This window comes from Leopardus geoffroyi, chromosome A2 (assembly GCF_018350155.1).
Source record: "Leopardus geoffroyi isolate Oge1 chromosome A2, O.geoffroyi_Oge1_pat1.0, whole genome shotgun sequence".
NCBI lineage: Eukaryota > Metazoa > Chordata > Mammalia > Carnivora > Felidae > Leopardus > Leopardus geoffroyi.
This window is the reverse complement of record NC_059331.1, coordinates 161598199-161621240: the sequence shown is the minus strand read 5'-3', so window position 1 is coordinate 161621240 and position 23042 is coordinate 161598199. Positions and strand designations below refer to the sequence as shown.

The 23042-nt window shown below is 42.6% G+C and overlaps 1 protein-coding gene across 1 annotated transcript in view; it reads right to left on the bottom strand.

Annotated features, from left to right (window-relative positions):
• The window catches only part of CNTNAP2 (contactin associated protein 2), a 1977252-nt gene that overhangs the window by 237822 nt on the left and 1716388 nt on the right, over positions 1 to 23042 (bottom strand). The window contains exon 16 of the mRNA XM_045496029.1: positions 18904 to 19074. Within this exon, the coding sequence (XP_045351985.1) occupies positions 18904 to 19074 (171 nt within the window). The remainder of the gene's footprint in view (positions 1 to 18903; positions 19075 to 23042) is intronic.

Below are 23042 nucleotides of genomic sequence, written 5' to 3'. Positions count from 1 at the left end.
CATTCTACAGTGGAGAATGTTTGGATATATTTTCTTCTTCTTCTTCTTTTAAATGTTTATTTATTTAGAAAGAGAGAAGGTGTGCGAGTGCACAGGGGGAGGGGAGAGGCAGAGAGAGGTAGAGAGAGAATCTCAAGCAGGCTTTGTGCTGTAAGTGCAGAGCCCAACGTGGGGCTCAATCTCACGAACCTCAAGATCATGACCTGAGTTAATCGAATGAGCCACCCAAATGCCCCAATCTTCTCCTTCTTATTCTCCTCTTCCTCCCCCTTCTTTCTCTTCCTCTTCCTCTCCTTTTTCTCTTTCCTCTTCTTCTCCTCTTTCTTCTTCTTCTTCTCCTTCTCCTTCTCCTTCTTCTTCTTCTTCCTTTTTATGAAGTCAGGGTTAAGTATACATCAGGAAACCAAAGAATTTACATAACATGAGAGGGTCATGAGTTGAGGCAGGAACACTGAACATAGAGTCACTGTGAGAATCAGAGAGATGAGGGAAAGAAGGAAGAAGTAAAGAGAAGATCTGTGTTCTTATGTAAGGCCAAGTGCTCCATCTTACCCTGGAGGCTGCCCACTCCTTCTTACCTACTCAAGGACACCAGTCCAGCACGTCTCCCCTCTCTTCCATGGCACCAATAATTTGTTCTTTGCTGGATCACTCCACATGAACATGTTGACATGTCTCTACTCTCAGCAGCCACCACCACTACAGAATCTTTCTCTTGACCTTATTTCTTATTTCTTTGCTCTCTTTAGTTGCCACATTCCTTGAAAGAGCTTCCTGTGGTCTCTGTATCTGCTTCTTCTCCTCTTAGCCCTTCTTTAACCCCATCACATGAGGCTTTCTCCTCCACTACATCTGTTTCTGCCCCAGGGCCTTAGCATTTATTGTGCCCTTTACCCAAATAACTCTGTGGCTTCTCTTTTGCACTTATGCTCACATGTTATCATATTAGAAATTCCTTCCCTAGGGGCGCCTGGGTGGCGCAGTCGGTTAAGCGTCCGACTTCAGCCAGGTCACGATCTCGCGGTCTGTGAGTTCGAGCCCCGCGTCAGGCTCTGGGCTGATGGCTCAGAGCCTGGAGCCTGTTTCCGATTCTGTGTCTCCCTCTCTCTCTGCCCCTCCCCCGTTCATGCTCTGTCTCTCTCTGTCCCAAAAATAAAATAAACGTTGAAAAAAAAATTAAAAAAGAAATTCCTTCTCTAAACCTTTTATGCTAAATAGCAAACCCCTACTCTCAGCTGCCTTTTTTCCTTTATCCTGATTTTTTTTCCACTTATGTAGCACGTATTGTATCACCATCTGGCACAAAATATATGTGCTCCTGGCCTCACTGAAGCAGAGACATTTTCTGTTTTGTTCATTGTTGTTATATATATCCTCAGCACCTAGAACAATGCCTGCCACAGAGAAGGCACAAGTTGTGAATAAATGAATGAATGAATAGAAACACTCCTACCAAGAACGCCAAATGATTATAATATATATACTCTGAATCAAAGAAATCCAGGCAAACCATAATTTAGGAGACAGGCATAGACAAGGAATGTCATCTTCTGTTCCACAAGCATCTTTCCTAAGAGCATAAAGTAAGAATGTATGCTTTCTCAGACTGGGGACAAGATACCTTAGTTACACCAGTTATTTACAAATAGAAGAACAGTTGAGGATCAAAGTCTTATCCAGGATAAACCCAGCAGTGCAGTCAGAAGTATATTCTGAGGCTTCTGTCACAGAGATTCTCATTCGAAAGTTGTGATAGGGCCGTGAAGTCTGCATTTTGTTAACTCCAGGGTTCCTGATGCAACTGGTCCTGGAAACCTACTTTGCAAACCACTAGGATCCCCAAGTTCCATTCTGGTAGTGAAGTCCTAAGACTTGGAGTTTATCTCCTTGCCCGCAAAGGAAATATGTTCAAAACTGTAGAGTGAAGAGTTTCAGTTTGCTTAACGAGAGAAGTCCAGGCATTGCCCTTGGACCTGGGAGGGCAACATCTAAACCCCTGGAATGTTGTGTCTTTGTTTGCCTGAGAGTCTGACAATGTGATCTAGGGTGGGAGCTGAGCACGCCAGATAGACCAACGATGTAGGGGAGGGTGGAGGCTTGGGTCACACAGTTCAAGCCTTGGGAGGGCTGGAAACGGAGGTGGGGTCATGTGGGCGGCCAACTGCTCCTACCTACCGGAGCCGGACTAAAGATCCTGAACACCGAGGCTCATTTGGACAACTCCCTGAACACACTGTGGGCGTCAGAGGTGTGTGTGAGGCTGCACAGGCTATGGATGGGCCTTCTAAGTTTGTGGTTGGGCTCCCTGCAAAACCCAAACAACCACTTCAGTTTGCAGGTATGTGACTGAACCCAATAATGTGAAGGCCGGAGGGCTTTTGAGAATGGATTCGCCTTCACCTCCTAGAAAGGGAACTGAGTCTGTGAGATGCTAACACGCAGTGAACACTAAGCATAGGGAGCTGGTTTTTCTAACTATACCATACTGCCTTTCATATTGTACAGGAAATAAAAAAAATTCTTTTTGATGTTTATTATTTTGAGAGAGAGGAAGAGCAAGCATGCACATGTGTGGGGGGTAGGGAGGGGCAGAGAGAGACAGAGAACCCCAAGCAGGCTCCATGCTGGCAGCTCAGAGCCCAACATGGGGCTCAATCTCATGAACCGCGAGCCGAAATCAAGAGTCGGATGCTTAATTGGCTGAGCCACCCAGGCACTCCCCGCCCCCAATTTTTTTATAATATAGTCTATTTTTTCTTTATAATAGTCTTAGCTTGTGAATATAGAAATTTTTAGAGCCAAATATGCATATTCACACCCCAAAACTCACTGTTAAACACATCTGCAAATGAACACTGGGAAGGAAAATTTATTTGAAGCCTTTTGGAAATTCTTCAAGGAAATGCCTGGAGCTTAAGAATCAATGTTATGAACTCTTTTTAAAACCTCTGGTTATCTTGATAACCTCTCGAGTATGAGAAATATTTCTCCTTATGTATTTTGGCCTCTAAGCCTTTTATGATGGTTAAAAAATAACTTCACAAACAAAGATATCCACAGAGAAAAGGGAGTTACCACTGGCCGTGCAAAAACAGAGAGCTGTCTTTAAAATGCAAAGCCTTTCTAATTTTAGTTTTCTCCACATTCAACCTCCTTCTGAGAATAGCTTCTTGAATATTAATGGACCTGTACAGTTTAAAAAGGAAAAAGCCAAAAATCTTTCCAAAATGACATGAGGTGCCAAGCAGGACCTACCCTTAGTAAGGGACATGTAGACAGGTTTTAAATACCTTCATGTTTGGAACCAGTGGAGACTTGTGTGCTGGACAGAGAGCGCTCGATTTGGAAGAATGAAGTCCCAGAGGGTGACTGTGCAGACAGAGTGTTTGTGACAAAAGGAAATGTAGAAGCTGCTCTTGAGGAACATGGAATTGGATGCCTAAGGAGTCTCCAGAGATGGAGAGGAATGTGGATTTGAAGTGAGGACGGGACCTCGAAGAAGCTTTGCTCTTGACCACAGGCTCTGCTTACGTGGACGCTGAAAATGAGGAAAAGCCAAAGCCGTGATGCCAGGGGGAAAGGCCGAGGCCGTGGAAGACGCCTGCCGGGGAGGTGTGGGAATGCACCTGTCAGAAGTGGACAGGCAAGGAGACCGCTGTTTTCTGGTTGCCACGGACTGAGTTCCAGCCCAGACTGGGGGTCGTGTCATGGGCGCTATTTCTCTGTCTCTGTTTTGCAGCCAATTGTTTTCAATCCAGAAACAATTGCCGCGTGGGCATTTCAACGCCACGGGGACTTCGGACACTATCTCTCTAGTTAAAAAAAAAAAAAAAAAAAAAAAAAGGTGCCACAGGAAGATTTTACATTCTATGTGCTCCGGACACAGAATATAAAAAGAGATTTATTCTGTTTTCGTGACAACACCAGATGCACGTCAATTGCGTTGCATTTGCGGTATTGGGCAAAGAGTGGAGAAAAGGGAAACCATGGTCAACAGAGACTTTAAATGGGGATGCAGAAAGATAGGAAAGAATAGGAGGACTCTTTCCATATCGCGAGCTTTCTTTCAACGTTTATTTATTTTTGGGACAGAGAGAGACAGAGCATGAACGGGGGAGGGGCAGAGAGAGAGGGAGACACAGAATCGGAAACAGGCTCCAGGCTCTGAGCCATCAGCCCAGAGCCTGACGCGGGGCTCGAACTCACGGACCGCGAGATCGTGACCCGGCTGAAGTCGGACACTTAACCGACTGCGCCACCCAGGCGCCCCGCGAGCTTTCTTAGAGTGCGAAGAACTTCCATAAAAGTTTCTTGTTCCTCGGAATCGCTGCAAGAGACTGGTTTCACAGACCCTCAATAAGGAAAGCAAGGAGAATGTATGGAACAGCTTAGGAAACAGGTCACCTGCCACGGGGACTGTTCTGCTGGGCACATCCTGTGTGGCCTTCCCAAGTCAGGTCTTCCATTTTCCTCATTGGGCCCCCTCTGTTGCTTGCTGTGGCATGTGAGCGAGCCTTAAACGTACTTAAGGTATGTAGTTTGTTCTTGTGTGGGATGATGGCCTGAGAATTCATAATGGGAAGCCAGTAGATCAGAAGGTGAGAAAATCTATCTTTTAAAAGTTAAGCTAGGGGCACCTGGGTGGCTCAGTCAGTTCAGCGTCTGACTCTGGCTCAGGTCATGATCTCACAGTTCGTGAGTTCAGGCCCTGTATCGGGCTCCGTGCTGACAGCTCGGAACCTGCAGCTCGCTTCGGATTCTGTGTCTCCCTCTCTCTCTGCCTCTCCCTCGCCCCTGCTCACACTCTGTCTGCCTGTCTTAAAAATAAATAAACATTAAGAAAATTTTTTTTAAAGTTAAGTCCAACAACAAAGGATCATTGATTAAATGAAGCACTTGGCAACTGAGATACTCTGCTTCCCAATCTTTTTATAACCCATGCTCCCATTTGTTGACAGAATAATCTAATTATCATCTCCAGGCACTGAAGTCCCCAGATACGGGAGGCTGATGGGGAATAAAACGAATCCCCGAAGGTCTCAGATAAACGCCCTACTCCAACAAGAATTGTTTTGGTGCATTATATTCTGTAGGTTGTAAAACAAAAATAATAGCTCTTTGGTTTTGTTTTGTTAATATAAAATCATGGTTTTCCAAACACACATGCTGTCTTAGAGATCCTAATATAGTCTCTGTTCACAGTTGAAGAAAAAAAATCACTGTTGTGGAGTTAAAAAAAAAAACAACAAAGCTGACATGTAATGTGCTTCTGAAATCTCATTACATGAAACAAGTTGGTTACAAATAGTAGGCACCATATGATCTTATTTTTGCAAAATATTATACATGAGCGCATAGAAAAATGTTTGGACATATGCATACCAACAGAATACTGTTAAGTATACCAGCTGATTTTGGGGGTTTATTTTTCCTGCTTCTCTGGATTTTTTTAAAAAATTTTATTTTTTATTCATTTACAGAGACAGAGACAGAGAGAGAGAGAGAGAGAGAGCGCGAATGAATGAATGGGGGAAGGGCAGAGAGAGAGAGGAAGACACACAATCCAAAGCAGGCTCCAGGCTCTGAGCTGTCAGCACAGAGCCTGACACGGGGTTCGAACCTGCGGACCGCGAGATCATGACCTGAGCCGGTCAGATACTTAACTGACTGAGCCACCCAGGCACCCCTGGATTTTCAATTCATTCAACAATAAACCAACACTATTTGTATAATTTTTAGAAGTCACAATCTGATAATTTCCACTTCTTTTGCAAAGGTTGGTAACATTTTAAGTAACTCTATTCTATAATTTTAACAAGTGTTTAATCAGAGAGATTAACCAAAATGCAAAGAATGGGATTTCATTTAAATACAGAAAATTAGAGGGAATTTAAAGCCAAAGAAGAATATTCCTCTTTAGTTCTTTACTGGTTTTAAGATACCTGAGAAGATTGAAAAAAAAAAAAAAAAAGTGGGGGAATGGTCAAACTCTACCATAAGCTAATTTTGAACAAGGTGTGAATTTTTTCCCCCATTAAAAATGGCTAAAAATAAGGGCATGCTATTTTTCAAAGTAAAATCCTCACAGGTCTGAAGTGCCAGCATGTTCCGATGTTTAAACTAATGTATACAGGAATCGGAATGCAAGAAGGAGCATAATTCAGTGTTATAATTACACTTGACAGATATACACTGTTTCATTATTCATTGCCTCTGGTTGCACTTACCCAGAAAGACCCTGCAGAATCCTAAGTATCAACCACTCTTCAGGAGAAGCCATTTGGCATTCTTATCAGTCCTCATCACAGGCATCAAATTCAGAGATGCACAAAACCAAATGTGATCATTTTAACACTATCTGCAAAGGCAAGTAAACTGAGTAATTTCCCAAGAGGCCTTGGGTCCAGCCAGTTTTCTTCTGTCAAACTCTTAACACAGATATGTGGGTGGGTCATGGCTGTAATGAAAAATGCCTTTTAACTGGTCCCTAGGCTTTCGCTATATTTGTTTCAATTCCTCAAGTGCTCCGTGATCTTTCTCCTCTACTTGCTTTTGCCTGTGCTGTTTACTCTCTGGAAAGATGCCTCTATCTCATTTATCTGCCTGTCATTCCTCAGGGCGGATCAAGGCACCTTCTGGAACCTACCCTGATGTCTTTAGGCAAGGTTAAAGCCTACTCCTTTCCATCGTCCTGGTACCTGTGGCAGAGGCTGCTGACTTTTCATGAAAAGTTTATTTCCTCCTGTCCACAGTCACCCCTGCGAAGCTGCCAGGCATCAGGAGCTGCCTTTTCCAGTCCCCAGAAATCTAGGTGGAGCTGGGTGACACCTTACCACCAACAGAATGAGAACAGGTCTGCATGGCACCTGTCCACCCTCCTTTTCTCTGTCTGCCAGCTGGACTTTGAAACACCCAGGCTCCAGGCGCCTCCAGGAGTCCAGGAGACTCCACGCAAAAGGAGTCTTGAGCTCAAATCCCGGTGTGGAAGGGCTTCACGGACCAAAGCATGCATGTCAGACTGCTGGACACTCACTAAAACCTGGGCTTTAGTCACTACAGCAGCTTCACTTATGCCTGAGTGTGAACATTTCTTATCCCTAAATCTCTTATTTATGAGATTTTAAAAATTAACCAAAGGGTCTTCTCCATCTGACCACTGGAATTTTAAAGGGATGAATTATACCGTAATGGTCTTACTAGAGTTTCAACACCCATCTATCAGATGCTAGAATTCTGTAATTGCTACAGCTATGATGTTAAATTTTTTTAAGTTTATTTATTTATTTTGAGAGAGACAGAGATAGTGTGAGCAGGGGAGGGGCAGAGAGAGAGAGAGAGAGAGAGAGAGAGAGAGAGAGAGAGAAGCCCAAGCAGGCTCTTCACTGCCAGAGCAGAGCCCAACATGGGGCTCGAACTCATGAAACCGACAAACTCAGATCATGACCTGAGCCGAAACCGAGAGTCAGATGCTTAACCGACTGAGCCACCCAGGCGCCCCTGAACTATGACATTTTAGAGAAAAGAGAAGGGCTAGGACCACATGGGAGCCTAGACTGACTGGTATATGTGCCTGTGAATGTCTGAGCCACCTCCTTCACTAACCCCACCAAACTGAGTCTCAAGGAAAGGAGAGGCAGAACCGTGCTTTGCCTATCAGAAAGGCAAACAAACACTTGCCTTCTTGAGATGTTTGTCAAGGACAAGCTTGACGTTAAGAAATATGGGAAGAGATTTCCTTTGTCCTTCAACATTTCTGTTCTACATTGAATGGACGCTAGAACCCGGACCTCAAGCTGCCACACGAAGCCCTATTTTTCAGCCCCACTTAAAAAAACCAAACACACCACAAAAGTCTTTATGGTTAGCCATGGAATATGAGTGCCATTTACGATGCTGTGTCTATTGGAAAGTATATTCCAAGGTTTTGAATAGCCAGCTCAGAAACTCCTATGACACAGTCCTCTCTAAGTCGGGAAGTACCTAAACTAAAACACAGGGTGGGGGGTGGGGGGCGGGAAGTGAAACAAGAATATTATAGAGATAGAAATAAGTCTTCTTTTCCTAAAGGGTCCAAGAAGAATATATTTCAGCTATGACCCAAGGCCTATATTAGATTTCATGTAGTTCCTATCTTGAGTGCTATTAAAAGTTACCTTGTTATTTGAGCAAACTGCGTTTCTTCATCTGTGAAAAACTGTTTTTGTAAGGTTTTTCAAGTTGACATCCAGCTGGGCAATGTTTTGTTACCTGGTTTTAATTTAGGTGTTTGTCTGATGTCTTGCAAAATCCTAGCAATGTGATGCTTATAGTTAGTTGTCTTTGGCCTTTTGAGATATATGCCTGGTTTTGAGCTATTTCAAGTAATCTTCCCCAGTCACTCACTACATTTAAATGAATTCTGCTCCCTGATTTATTGTATCTCCTTTTTTTAACCAGCTTTGAATTAATTGGTCCCAAGCGTCATCCTTAGTTGAATCAATTCGCCAGTGTTAGTAACATGCACTGACATTGGCATCAACTTTTTCTTCTTGAAGCATTTGTTTCTATGAACATACAGAGCCTGTTAGAGCTCCCATTGTCTTCTAAAATGGCAGAAGTAAGGTCTCTAATCTTATAACTCTACACAGCTATTTCAACTTTTCTCACCAATATTTTTAGAAAAATGAAAGAATTCTATAATAGGTGTCTTCTGTATTTTAAATCAAGATGCAGTAAAAAAAAAAAAGTTGTGTGGGCAGAGTTTCAACTGGGGGGAGACAATTCCAGAATAGGGAAAGACACAGTGGGTCATAAGAAAGTGTGGGTGGCATCCAGGGACTGTCAGTAGATGGGCAGGCTAAGGTGAAGCACTTAGGCACTGTTGGAAAGAAGCAAAGTTTGTATGTAAAGAAGACTGAAAAATTAGGTTAAAGCCTGAAATCATTGGCCAAGCTTAAGTACTTGAACTTTGCATTATAATGCATTGACAAACCGTCATGGTAAGAAAAGGAATGACAGGGCCGATCTGTAGATATCAGTCCTCACCAGGGAGGGCAGGTGTCAGGAGGGAGGGAATGAAGTGAGGGAGATAAAGTATGAGGCTGTTTGATTCAAGAATCCAAGGCATTTCAACCAAAGAAGACATCATGGGAGATAAAGGGAGAAGTCTGAGAAGATTTCATTATCTTTGCATTTTTGTTACAGTCATGTTTTTGCGACTCGTTGGAATTGATGCTTTCTCTGGGACAATTCTGGCATGATAACATACCATCAGGAACGTCAGAATAACATTTCACTATATTAAAAATAGAGGGTTCTATCAAGATAAACAGTCTATGTAGTGTGGGGACCTCAGTGAAACATTAAATATGACTTTGATCTTTCTAACCTGGATCATGAAGAAAATAGTGATGACGTTAATTAAGATGGGAAGCACCGGAGAGGGCTTTTGGGTGAAGATGATGGATTTCGGTTTTGACATATTGAGCTTGAGGTACCTATGGGTGATTCTGATGGATCCTTAATTAGAATTTACAACTAAGGGTCCATGATTTTAGAAAATCTCCTAATTACATGTAGTAGAAGCATGTGTGTGGACTGGAATTTATTTGAAGCATATGTCATTTGTTCCAATACAATCCTCCTCCTGCCATCATGTCTAGGAGAATGGAGAACGATGGCATGGAAATTTAAGATGCTCCTTCCTTATAAGCTCACTTAGGGTGGGAGGTGGTAAGCCGCATGTGACGCTAATGGCCTCTGACCAGGTTTGTAGGATTGTTGATGCTGGAAGACACCTTAAGATGGTCCAGTGTGCCCTTCTTTTACAAGTGAACGTGACAAAGTCTGGGGAGGTCAAGCAACTAGTCTTGAGTCGGTCTGCCTAGGTCAGACCTAGATCATGGTCTCTATTCCTCTTGTTGAAAAATTGTTTTATTAGTCTTTTTTGTCCTTTAATCATTTGGGATTTTCTCATGGGGTTTTTTCTTTTTCCATTAAAGTATAGTTTACAGACAGCAAAATGTGAAAATATTAAGTGTTCAGTTGAAAGAAAAAAAAATATATATATATAAAACCACTCCTTGGATCAAGATAGAGAACATTTCCACCACCACAGAAGGCTCCTTTGAGCCCCCTTTCAGTTAATACTCCCAATCCCCAGGATAGCCACTACCATGACTTCTATCTCTGTGGATTACTTTGGCCTGTTTTGGGATGTCATCTAAAAGAAATGAGTGTATGTTGTAATGTACATACAATGTAATGTCTGTGAGGGAATCCTGTCTCTTAATATTGACTTACTTTTCATTGCCCTAAAATGTCTTTAGCTTGACCATGTAGATAGGCTGGGGGCCAATACAGAGACTCTAAGCACACAGGGACCTGCAGTGAGGTCTTGAGGAGCCTGTGTTCTGGATTCCAGCTGATTTTCAGAGCAGAAGTTGAGTCTCCGAGGAGGGGCAAGCTATCTCTTTGAGTGTGGCTGGAAGTGTCCTGTCCTTGGGGGCTCTGTGTCAAGGTTCTGAGCCAGAGGCTAAGGAGCTGCTACCAGAAAGATGGTTTTAACTTCAAAAGAAGAATCCCTCCCTGTACCAGGAAGTGTGAGCAGAGTGGTTTAGCCATCTCTACTATGACCTTGAGGGAGAAGAAAGGAAATGCTGGGTGACAGAGGTTAAATAGTACCCAGACTGGCTGCTGTGTGAGTGGGCTGGTCAGGAGAGCTGGGTGGTCTTCTAAAGGAGCCTCTGGAATGTGGAGGAAGAAAGGCGGGACCACAATCTCTCTAGAGAGGAGATTCCATCTCGCCAGCTCTTCCTAGAAATGTCCAAGTCAAGAGACATGGCTGGACCAGTAACATCTAAGGTAACTTGGGTCAGTTTTCATATCAAGAGGACATCCTTCTCTAAAGTCTACTTTTATAACTTTAGGGTACCTCTGGCACATGTTCAAATAACTGCCCCTTCTGGGAGATCAGCAAAGAAATCTGAGCAAACTTAATCTGACTTTGTTGTTCACCAATTATTTGTATATCTTCTAATACCCAAAATTCAAGCAGCTAATACACTACATAGCTTTAATACAGCACAAATTTCATCTTTAAATTGCATCTCTGAACTTTTTTCTTAGTCTATAACGAAAATTGAAAAACTAAATCAGAAGCTAGAGACATTTTTTAAATTAATAAAACTGCAATAATGTTGCTATTTGGGTTTTTAATTTTTTTTGAGGATGCAGTTTTCTTTCTTACATATTTGAATCACCAAGTCAGAATCATTCTCCAGATCCCAAACCTGTCATACAAACTGAACTCACAGCTGGACTTGTAAAACAGTAGAATCACTAAAATTCTTCCTAAATCTACATTGACAGCCTAGGTTGGCCTTAGAAAATTAAAAGAAAGTGAACACAAATTAATAAATTTTGTTTCATACTAGTTATTAATAAAGCTTTATATATATATAATTTTTATATATATTAATTATATTCATTTATTTATATTTTAAATATATTTATATATTTTATATAATATATATTTTATATATTTTTATATATTTTATATATATATATATATATATATATATATATATATAATAAAAGCACCATAAATAACATCCTAATGGTTCAACAGCCCAGCTAAGTGGAATTAGACATTTTTCATGTTTATATAAGTGAAGCTCTTTTAATATAAAAGTTGTTCCAAAAAATAAGTAGAAGATAAATTGCTGTTAGTTTACTTCTTCTGATTCATCAGTTTCTATATATTGCAGAATATTTGCTCTCTGCCTTTCTCGAACATATGTATTGCAGAAGGTGCATCTTGGAAAATGAAAGTTTTTCCTTAATACCTTTTCCTAAGATTAGCAGGACATTAGGCTGCTGCCTCCACATTTTTGTGGAGCTATTCCTGCTAAATGCAAATATTTTCTCCAAGTCATCTGAAAAAGCTCAAACTTGGTCATCACGGAAGCTTGTGCTAAAGTATTACAACAGTTTCCCGTTGCTTTTCCTGAATGTTTCCTAGTCAGTGAACGTGTCTTTCAAAAATTTTCCACCGTGTCCTCTGAAATCTCTCTTAAAATGTTCAGCAAAAATAAAAGCTTAATTTGTAACTGTGAGAGGTGATGGATGTTAACTAGGGCTCACTGTTTTGCAATATAAAAATATCGAATCATTATGTTGTACACCTGCAGCTGATATAATGTTACATGTCAGTTATATATCAATTAAAAAAGAAAAAAAAAGCCCTCCATGGTCACTGTGCATCATCAGACATTTCCAACGGTTTCTTCCTCTGAGTGGAGCCCACCTTCAGGGAACCTAATGTGCAAGCATCAGCACTGAAGCCACTTTTTCCTGGTGGGGCTGAGAGGGACCTGGTTTTATTCTTCACTTCTTAGGGCTTCCATTCTATGGCACCAGCGTCTTTGTTCAGCCATGCATCCCCCCTGTGACACATGCTTACCCTCCCATGCTTCCTGCCGTCATCATTTAAATCTGAGAACTGGAACATTCGCCTCACAGGCTCCCTGTCCCCTCCATCCGTTGCCCTCACCACCGGGGGCTTCATCCATGAGGTGGATGACCAGTGGGCCCTCTGGCCTCTCCGTTCCCTGACTTTCTCCACAGCCTTTTCATGCAACCGAGAATCGCACTTGCGTGGCCAGACTGTGCAACTCAGACCTTCTTATCACCTGACCTGCTTTCCCGTGAGATCTGGAATTCTGCTCTCACCAGCCATCAGATCTGTCCTTCTATCTTCTGGTGTGTTCTTTGTCCTCAGTTTCCAACACCAGCCCTTCAGTCGTGGTGATCCCCTTTCCCACCTAGATTTTCCATGGTTCTCCACCTCACTCACTCGACAAATACCTATTTGCCAATTCCTTTGGCATCCTGAGCCTGAAATGTTCTTTCCCACTCCTTTGGAGGCTCAGTTAAAACGATATAATCTCGAAAGGACCTTTTCCTATTCTCCAGGTGGATGTAACTGTTGTTGCATTTGGGCAACCACAGTATATCGCTTGTACTTCTAACGCTTCTTTCGTCTTACCCAAAATATGGTTTTATATGCTGGTGAGTCTCTCCCACTAGATTGTGTGTGCCTCTAGGACGGGGTCGTGTCTTACTTGTCTTGAGTTCCTCTTTGGCACATGCACGGTAGACACTCAATAAATATTGGCTGGAATACCCAGACCGCCATATCTTGAGAATTGGATCTGAGACTTGCCAAAGCATGTCCCCTGCTTGTGTCACACTTCATACTTGTTAGTAATGCCGCGTGCCCCGAGTTCCCACATACCCGTCACGTTCCACATCCCTACGCTTTTGTCTGTGCTTCTGTGCGCACCGTCCTCTCCTCCCAGAATTCTTTCCCCTACTTCCTCATCTAGCTAACGTCTTCGCATGCTCTTTCTGACCTAACTCAGACACCATCTCATTTTCCTCTTCATTCAGGAAGGGTTACGTACCTCTCCTCTGGATGTGTAGACTACCTTAAGGCTATCACTGTCATTTACTGTATTTTCATGATCACAAGCCCAAAATCTGAATCAGATGTGTGAACTGTGTGCCCCAGTTTCCTTTCCATTTCTGTCAAATGTGGATAAAACTTGTTACAAAACCTAAAACTTTTAATATCTGCAAAAGCTTGAGAACAGCGCCTGGCACTTAAGACACCTTCAACAAAAGTCATATATCTGTGCTGTTATTAATATGTTTGAGTCCTTCATTAGATGAGGATGTTGGTTTTCCTTGTCTTCACCCTAGACTCTCCAGGGTCCACCTGCTGCCTCTGACCTGGCAGGTGCTCAGGTGGTGCCCTGATGATGCGAGGTAAGTGGTGGCCTGTTGATGCGACGATGGTCATGATTACCACCTTAGCCAGAAAAGGGATCTAGACAAGTCAAATAGCTCCCTAGGGGCAACTCTGACAAAATACATGGATATATCCATGGCTGTTAGTGAATATTTCCAGAGCAATATTCTCATCTCAAAAATACTAACAAACAAACGAAACAACAAACACAAAGTCATTTCTGATTCAGAAAGGGACCCGCTCATTTGTGGCTTACCCTCTCCTCCTCGCTTTGGCCTGTTTCTCTCAGCCCCTTCAGATGTTCAGATTCTGGATCTCACTCATTTCCCCCTTCTTGGGGGGTCTCACTCTTTTAGACTGTCCTTCTTTCCCATTCCTCCAACCTCTTCTTCTTTACTGGATTCTCCTTCTTTTTTATTTTTTTTCAATATACGAAGTTTATTGTCAAATTGGTTTCCATACAACACCCAGTGCTCATCCCAAAAGGTGCCCTCCTCAATACCCATCACCCACCCTCCCCTCCCTCCCACCCCCCATCAACCCTGGATTCTCCTTCTTAATGTATATGTGTGCTCAAATTTCCCCCACTTACAACAGCTACAAGAACAATGGACAAAGCCCCAGTCCCCTGCTCCCCATATCCACCTCTAGTCACCCACACTGTCTTACTTTTTGACAGGGACCTCTACATGTTCAACTTGATGGACACTTTACATCCTTATTTTAGTGACCGCTCATTTCAGCAGTTCCCAAACGCTATTTTTTTGTTGTTCTTGAAATTCTTTTTTCATCTGATCCCTGGGCTACCACTGTCTTCCTACTTCTCTGCCCATCTTTTACAAGCTATTTTGCTTCCTTCTATCCCTTAAGTGTGGTTTTCATTGTTGGACATCTTTTTTCCTGTAGGTGAAAAATTATACATTTGTCCTGGGCAATCTCATTCATGCTGCAGGCACCAAATACTTATTTCCTGATGAGTCTCTTAGTGATGATGACTCTCAAACTGTATTTCTGACTCCGCCCTCTCAGTTGGGATCCAAACATGTGTATATAGCCCCCTTTAGACGTGTCCACCTGGATAGATACTATTATATTCTGCAGACATGCGAACTCAAAATATCCAAATGTAGTTTGCATTTTGCCCTCGAATGCTGTATTTCTTTTTATTTTATTTTATTTTTTTCAATGTTTATTTATTTTTGGGACAGAGAGAGACAGAGCATGAACGGGGGAGGGGCAGAGAGAGAGGGAGACACAGAATCAGAAACAGGCTCCAGGCTCTGAGTCATCAGCCCAGAGCCTGACGCGGGGCTCGAACTCACGGACCGCAAGATCGTGACCTGGCTGAAGTCGGACGCTTAACCGACTGCGCCACCCAGGCGCCCCTGTATTTCTTAGTCAAAGGTGTTCCACATGTACAATCATCAAAACCAGAAACACTGGTTTCATTTTAGAACCTTCCTTTCTACTTCATTCTCACAGGCATTTTGTTAAAATTGGTGGGACCTATCTCCTAAGGGTCTCTCACATCTCTACCTCTTTGTTGATGTCACTTTCCTTACATTCACTCTGCCCCATCACTTCTTGTCTGCCTTTCCATCGTCTCTCTGGTGAATGCAAATCTGATTGTGTTATGCCTCTGCTCACTGTAACTGTCAGGGTCAAGTTAAGCCACATCTGTCCCCCACCTGGAGCACATCGAGTGCTCTGCCCATGCTGGCCCCTCTGGATCCAGCTCTCTGTTCCCCAACACAGGCTCCCTGCTATAGCTGCACCCTTGTGAGTCCTTGGGTTCTGTTCACACACCCTCACTCACTGGTGTATACCTCCTCTTACGTTTTCCTTCTTGAACCCCACTCTTCCCTCACCTCAGCACCTTACTGGCTCCTGCTCATCCATCAAAACTTAATTAAAACATGACATTCCCTGGAAACACTCCTGTCCTCCAGTCAGGTGCTCTCGGCCACTCAATGTGTTCTGGGAGGTGGCGCAGTTTGGTGTTAACAGCCATGAACTGGGACAGACAAAAAAATGTCTGGGGTCAAGCACCAGCTCTGCCACTTTCTAGCTGTGGGATGTTGGCAACTTATTTGCCCCATGCCTCAGTTTCCTCATTTGTAAAGTAGAGATGTTAATGGTACTGCCCATTTCAAAGGTTCATTAGGGAAGTGAGTGAGATGATTTACCTAAAATCCATGGAACAGTGCCTGAGACATAGTGAATGCATTAAGTTGAGCTATTTTTATTATTGTTGTAACTATTGATTTACTTGTCTATTTTCCAAAACAGACAGATCTCTGAATTCCCTCTGAGAGAAAGAGACCATGCTTAATTTGACTATGTTCCCTCAGCACCTAGCACAGCATATGGGACATTGTAGGTACTCAATAAACACTCAACGAATGAGTGAGTAAATATAGTCAGTGAAATACAGTCTTAAAATTTTACCTGTAAAATATGCTAATGAGTAACATCAATCTAATTTTCTCATGTATGTTTTTTTTACTTGCACAGTAAGATATTGATGGTATCTCATTAACTTAGTGTAACTGATTCACTGTTCTTAGAGGCGAGAATCTTCTACTCCTGACAGGAGGGCACAATGTAGTTAATTAACAGAAATGTTATTCTGGAAGGCATGAACTGTGTAGGCATGAACTGTGACAAAACTCCTTGGAGACACAAACAGAGAAACAAAATCTGAATTCCTATCAGAAAGCGATCAGAAAGCTTAAAGGGGAAAAAACAGCAGAGAAAGTGTTTAAAAGGGTGACTTCAGGAACCATCTTTCCTGAGCTTCCTCGGACAGCCAGCCATTGTCTGGGACAACAATTAGGTCTGCAGAGCACCTCATCGGGCAGGGGAGAGATGTGTCTGGAAGAACGCTCCATTTCCACCCGCCACCCATGCATCCTGCAGAGAAGAGTCTGGAGCGATGTGATAATGGGGCAATGGCGAGCCTCCAGGTTTGTTTGGTTTTTTTCCATGTTCTTCATGAAAGCATCGCTTCTTGTCTGCTTTGAAGCCATTGCTTTCTCAAATACAGACACCTGCCTTTTTTCTCCCGTAGATTCCTTTGCACCTCAATGGAGATGCTCTATAGTGATGGGCATTGGATATCTCTGCCACTGAGGGATCTTACTTCCACCCTTAGTAACTGCTAGAAGCTCCAGAGGACTCTGAGCAGAGGCCAGCCTCTAGTCTGAATGTCCCCACCCTTCTTCACTGCAAGAAAACACTAGGACAAAAAAGAATTCTATGGCAAAACGAGGCTAGAATTCACCCCCTGCCACAGAGTCTCCATACTGTGGAAAGACTGGGGCAACTTAGAGAACATCTCTGCAGATTTTTCATCATCAGAAATAATTGAGATTCTACTATGCAGGTGCTAAATAGAAACATTTGATCTGGCTATACTTGGTCTTGTCTTCTTTTCAACCCGGGCGCAGGCTTATAAAACATGGGGATACAAAATAAGAACAAGGTGAATCTAAGTCATCTTACAGAAGCAGACAGAATTACTCAAATAGGGATTGTCAATTTTCTTCTTTGCCATGAGGTATTTCTAAAATACAATCCTACTGATGTGGAAGTCGGAAAATAGTTTGATCCCATTAATTTTCACTGTTCAAAGTGAAAAATCCCTTTAAAATAATTCTAAAGAGAGGATGATCATTTACTTTTTTTTTCAAATATTTTATTTTAAGTTATCTCTACACCCAACGTGGGGCTCAAACCCACAACCCTAAGATCAAGAGTTGCATGCTCTACCGACTGAGCCAGTCAGGTGCCCCTGACTATTTGTGTACTTTTTAATTCCAGGGCTAGAATATTCTGTCTTCCCTTTCAATGAGATCTGGCTCATACTAGATTTATAATGAACATCCTGAGGAATACAATATTGACACCTTCTAGAAGCTGAAGGAAATGCTTCATGAGTATCTATATTCTATTATCATAATGGCCCTACAAATCACCACCCCCATTTTACAGATCGGGAAATTGGGATTCAAAGAGATTAAGCAATTTATCCAAGGACTTGGATTTCGAGCTGAGAATATGAACTCCCAAGTCTGCTGATCACAGTCCACTATTTTACAAAAAGAATCCCATAGGATTATGGGAGAAAAATGTTGCCTGAGATTCTCTTTTTAAAAGACCATATTGCATAATTATAACTACAGAAAGAGAGAAGAAATGTTCCATCAGATATTTCTGGGGAATGGGTTTGTGTACCCGTTCTGGTCACGTCTGTCATCTGTGCTGATACTTTTTTGGTCTGATCGGCCAAGGGAGCTTGGCGTGTGTCAGTATTCCCCCAACCTGGAAGTTTGTGGGCTGTAGATTCCGGAAGCTGAATTTCTGTCCCACGGATAATAGGGCCTTCGAATAATGAGAACTGACCTTCTCATATCCAGCAAACCCCTATCTTCTACAGATGGCATTCCCCAGACCCCATGACCTGGTGAGGGTCTTTGGGATCCATGGCAAGCTGGGCTGAGCTAGGCAGTATCTGCTGTCACTCTGCTGAGGTTTGTTTTTGTACCCTTAGCTAAATAAACTCAGAACTGAAACCTCTGGAGGGTGTGTGGGTTTGAGGCCTCTGCTAGAAAGCTTCCAACTCAAAGTTTCTTCGCGTGACACAATCCTGTTTCTATGCTACTTTCTTAACTCATACAGATTTTCATTTTCATTGTCCCTCTTTTCCTTATTGTATTATCCCTCCCAGTATCTTATTTCTTACTCCTGGTCACTTTGCACAATCCTCTGTCTCCTCTAAACCCTGTCTTCTTGGAAAAGAAACATACACATACAGAAGCTTTGAATATGCACTCTTGCCCCATGTTACCAGAGCAACTTATTCTCTCATCTTCTTCTTTGAGTAGCACTGCTTGGGAACCTCTTAGTGTCCCTGCTTCCTGGGGAAGCAACCCAAGGGCAGGGGGCCAAGGTCTTTCTCCACGTTTGTGTAGCTACCTTCCAGCATCATCTCTGGAACAAAGGAAACTGCCGATGTTTGGATTCAATCAGATTACATAATCAGTGTTAGGACCGGCCTGAAGTGACAAGACAGGAGGCCATTCACGAGTTGACAGAGAGTTCATACTCACATTTCAGTTCTAGTTTGATGAAATCTGTGTTGCCCAAGTTCTCAAGGAACACTCCCCGGGGGATTAATGTTTTGAAGTAGAAAGAAATGTCAGCGCTGGTCTCCCCTTGGAAAGTGGAGAAGTGCAGGTAGGATGATGGGTTTGGGAAAGAGGCAGCATTCCAATAATTCCCTGTGGAAGGAAAAAAAAAAAAAACCCAGGGTAATGTATACCTTGACAACAGGAGTAATAGAAAACAGAGCCATTTCTTAAGTTTTAATAAATTTCCATTGGCAATAGCCCTTATCTCCTCTAATCCTGCTGAACATCATGGCACAAAATCCCCACAGACTTATTCTCAACTTTCTGCAAGTTCTATGCGTGTGTGTAAGAGCATGTTGTACTTATGATTGACAGCTGGGGTTCCTACCAAGAGCAGCCTTGGAGGGACCCTAGGGGGTAAATGCCAATAAAGGGAAAAATGCAGAGCAGATCCTGGCACCACTGGCTGGGGGCTGGGGTGATGTTTTGAACTCGTGCATACGTACTGATGGCTTGGGTTTGGTGCAAGAAGCATCTGGGTTAGACCTAGAGGGATACAATAGGAATGGGGTCTTTGGTGTTCTGCTTTTACTTCTCATCCAACTTTGTCTTTGAATAACCAGCTCCTGCTCAGACATTGAGTACAGTGTGGGGGAGGTGGGGGCCAAGGCAAAGGCAAGAAGACCAGGCTATTCATTTCCCCACTGCCCTCATTCCAGACCTCCAGAGGCTAGTTGCCATAAAGGGAGTGTCTCGCCCTGCCAACCTCTTCCTTCCTGGGGACTCCAGGTGAGCACGGTGTGAGGTGCTGAGCTGAGTCCACCTCAGGGCTCTCCATTAGCCTCTACCCTTGAACTCATGGCAAAGACATGGTCGTACACCACTCCCTCATTGCTTGATAGTAGCCAGTGACCCCAGGAGAAAAGCAGTTCACAGGACATAATAAAAACACCAAACTCTATGATGCACATTCCATTAGAACAGATGGACCAAGAATTTAATACAACCAAGAGCTGACTTCTTGACTTTATCTGCAGGGGAGAAATTCCTTTTGATCGTGCACGTTTCTGAGTATGTTTACTATCACAACTAAGGACAAAAATACATGGGCATGCGTTAAAATAGCTACTGAAGCCTTTCCCTTTAGTACTGAACTTATGTTAACGTCACCAGATTAGGCCCAACATGGAGTCACTCATGTTAAGCCTCACTTCGGCAACCCAAAACTTAAAGTTTCTACACCCTGTTCTCCCAGAAAGGGAAAGCCCGAGTCAACCAATTGGCTTTTGTCTGCTCAGCACCAATTACATGATGTGGCTCTAAGCCCTCCTTTCACTCCATATAAGGGAAGTAACTCTGCTTTAGCCAATCAGCAAACTCCCAGTGCAACTTCCTTGTTCCTGCTCACCTCTGTCTATAAAAGTCACTTGCTTTGTATGGTTCTCTAGAGATATTTTTTTTTTTAATTTTTTTTTTCAACGTTTATTTATTTTTGGGACAGAGAGAGACAGAGCATGAACGGGGGAGGGGCAGAGAGAGAGGGAGACACAGAATCAGAAACAGGCTCCAGGCTCTGAGCCATCAGCCCAGAGCCCGACGCGGGGCTTGAACTCACGGACCGCGAGATCGTGACCTGGCTGAAGTCGGACGCTTAACCGACTGCGCCACCCAGGCGCCCCTCTAGAGATATTTTCTATTGGCTAGATCGGATGCTGCCTGATTCATGAATCGCTGAATTCAAACCCTACAAGGTCAGTAAATTGTGGAAAATTTTCTTGTAACATCTGATTTTTTTTTCATTTTTTACTGATTTTTCCTTCGAAGAACACAATTAATCAAGTTCCCTCTAATAGTTTTTATAAACTACATTTTTTTCTTTCTTTCATGCAAATTATGCGCATATGCAATATTAAGTTCAACTGCTATTTTTAAATAAAACTATTTTTGTGTTGGCACTGCTATACTTAAACCATAATTTTATTGTATTTTTTTATTTTTTATTTTTAAGTGTCTTATTATTTATTTTTGAGAGACAGAGAGTGAGAGTGGGGGAGGTGCAGAAAGAGAGGGGGACAGAGGATCTGAAGTGTGTTCCACACTGAAAGCAGAGAGCCTGATGTGGGGCTCAAACCCACAAAACATGAGATCATGGCCTGAGCCGAAGTTGGACGCTCAACCGACTAAGCCACTCAGGCACCACATAAACCATAATTTTAAATTAAATATATAATGTTGTTATATTACGAGATATTAAAATAACCTCTCATTTAATCAATGTTATTTGTTTTCATTCTTAGAGATGTCTAGGATAGAGTGACATCTAGATAAATGAATGGCAATTTATAACCAGCAAGTCAGCACAAAATATGTTTGTAAATGTCTTTATTAACGTAAAAGAGTGGTGGGGATTGAATCTATTATTTAAGGGGTCCCAAAAGTCTTAGTGCAGTTTTGAGTTTTTTTTTTTTTTTTAAGTTGCCATATCAAAGCTTTCAGCAGGAGAAAAAAATAGACTAGTTTCCTCTTGGGAAAGAAGAATATGGTATGATATTGGTTAGAATGATACATGTGTAAGTTGCTATCATCTGAGGGCTGAGTTCTCTTCCTGGCTCAAGATGTGGCTGAATGTCTCCTGAGGGGACTTCGGGGGCTTACCTTTCCCAGTGGACTGAGAATGAAGGTCTCACAAGATAAAACCTAAATCAAACTAGAAGTTGCAGCCCTCCCATCGAGGAGAGTTCTAGAAGGAATGAAGCCCCATCCCCAGGGTCAGCAGGATTTGGCTCATCCTAATTGGGTGAGAGCCCTATAACAACAGAGGGGCCCCAAGAATCAAAGTCCTCAGCCATGCTTCAGCCTGAAGCAAAGCAATTCTGTCTCTTTAGGCTAAATCCCCAGGATGTGAATGTAATTAACATTTTAAAGTTTCATTCCAATCAAGTGCATTCCCATTTTCTGAGGTGGTGATGTATTAACAGAAGGGCAGTTGTCTGAAATGATTCTAGAAAAAGGAAAGCTAAAAGTAAAACATGTCAGTATTTATTTGAGGTCCAGGGCTGGTTATTCAGACAGAAATATCCCTGGAGAGGAGAAGGGCAGTTCAATCAGTTATTCCAGCTTGATGAAAGGTCCCCACAGACCACAATTCCATTTGTTCTAATTCTATGCTCACTAAGCAACTTCTAACTAATTTGGCCTTTTGAATTGACATATTCACAGGGAAATTGAGCCTGGTGCAAACGGTGGTTACCAGTCATCCCTCCGGAAGTGTCTGGGTTATCACATGATATCTTTTGGAGTTGTCACTTGTGGTATGCCCCAAGTCTCTGGATGAACTAAGTCCAGATTCTTGACCAGCAACAGTGAGGACTTTCTGGGGACTTGTGTCAGAGTGGAGCTGTCCACTCCGGTGGTGCTGAAGGAGAGCCATGTGGTACAAGCAGAGGTCATTAGAAATTCTACTTATTTTTTTTAAAACCCATCCTTTAAAAGATCTGTTTTAGTCATACTTAAACATTTTTTAACGTTTATTCATTTTTAGAGACAGATACAGAGCGTGAGTGGGGGAGGTACAGAGAGAGAGAGAGAGACAGAGACAGAGACAGAGAATCTGAAGCAGGCTCCAGGCTCTGAGCTGTCAGCACAGAGCCCAACGTGGGGCTCGAACCCATGAACTGCGAGATCATGACCAGAGCCGAAGTCAGATGCTCAACTGACTGAGCCACCCAGGCGCCCCCCAGTCATATTTATAATGTACATGATATATGACTATAGTGGTGCATGATAGAATTGGTAAGTAAATATGTTTATGGAGATGTGGGCATGAAAGTGTTAATGAGCAATGTAGACAATGAGAAAGGTGGGGAGCCACTGCTTCAGACGCGGATGAACTTCTGTGAGGCATGTTCTGATAAGTCTGTTGCCCAGTCTCTGGGATTTTTGGTTACAACAAAATAACATGAGTTGTTTTTTTTCCTAGTGCTCATTGTGCTTCATGATGCAAGGAGCCTAGAGCATTATTATTGTTTACGTTATTCCCAACTGGCCATAAGCTCCTTGAAAGCTGGGAGAAAACCATTTCGTTTCTATAACCTTTGGCCCCAGAACATAGTAAGCAC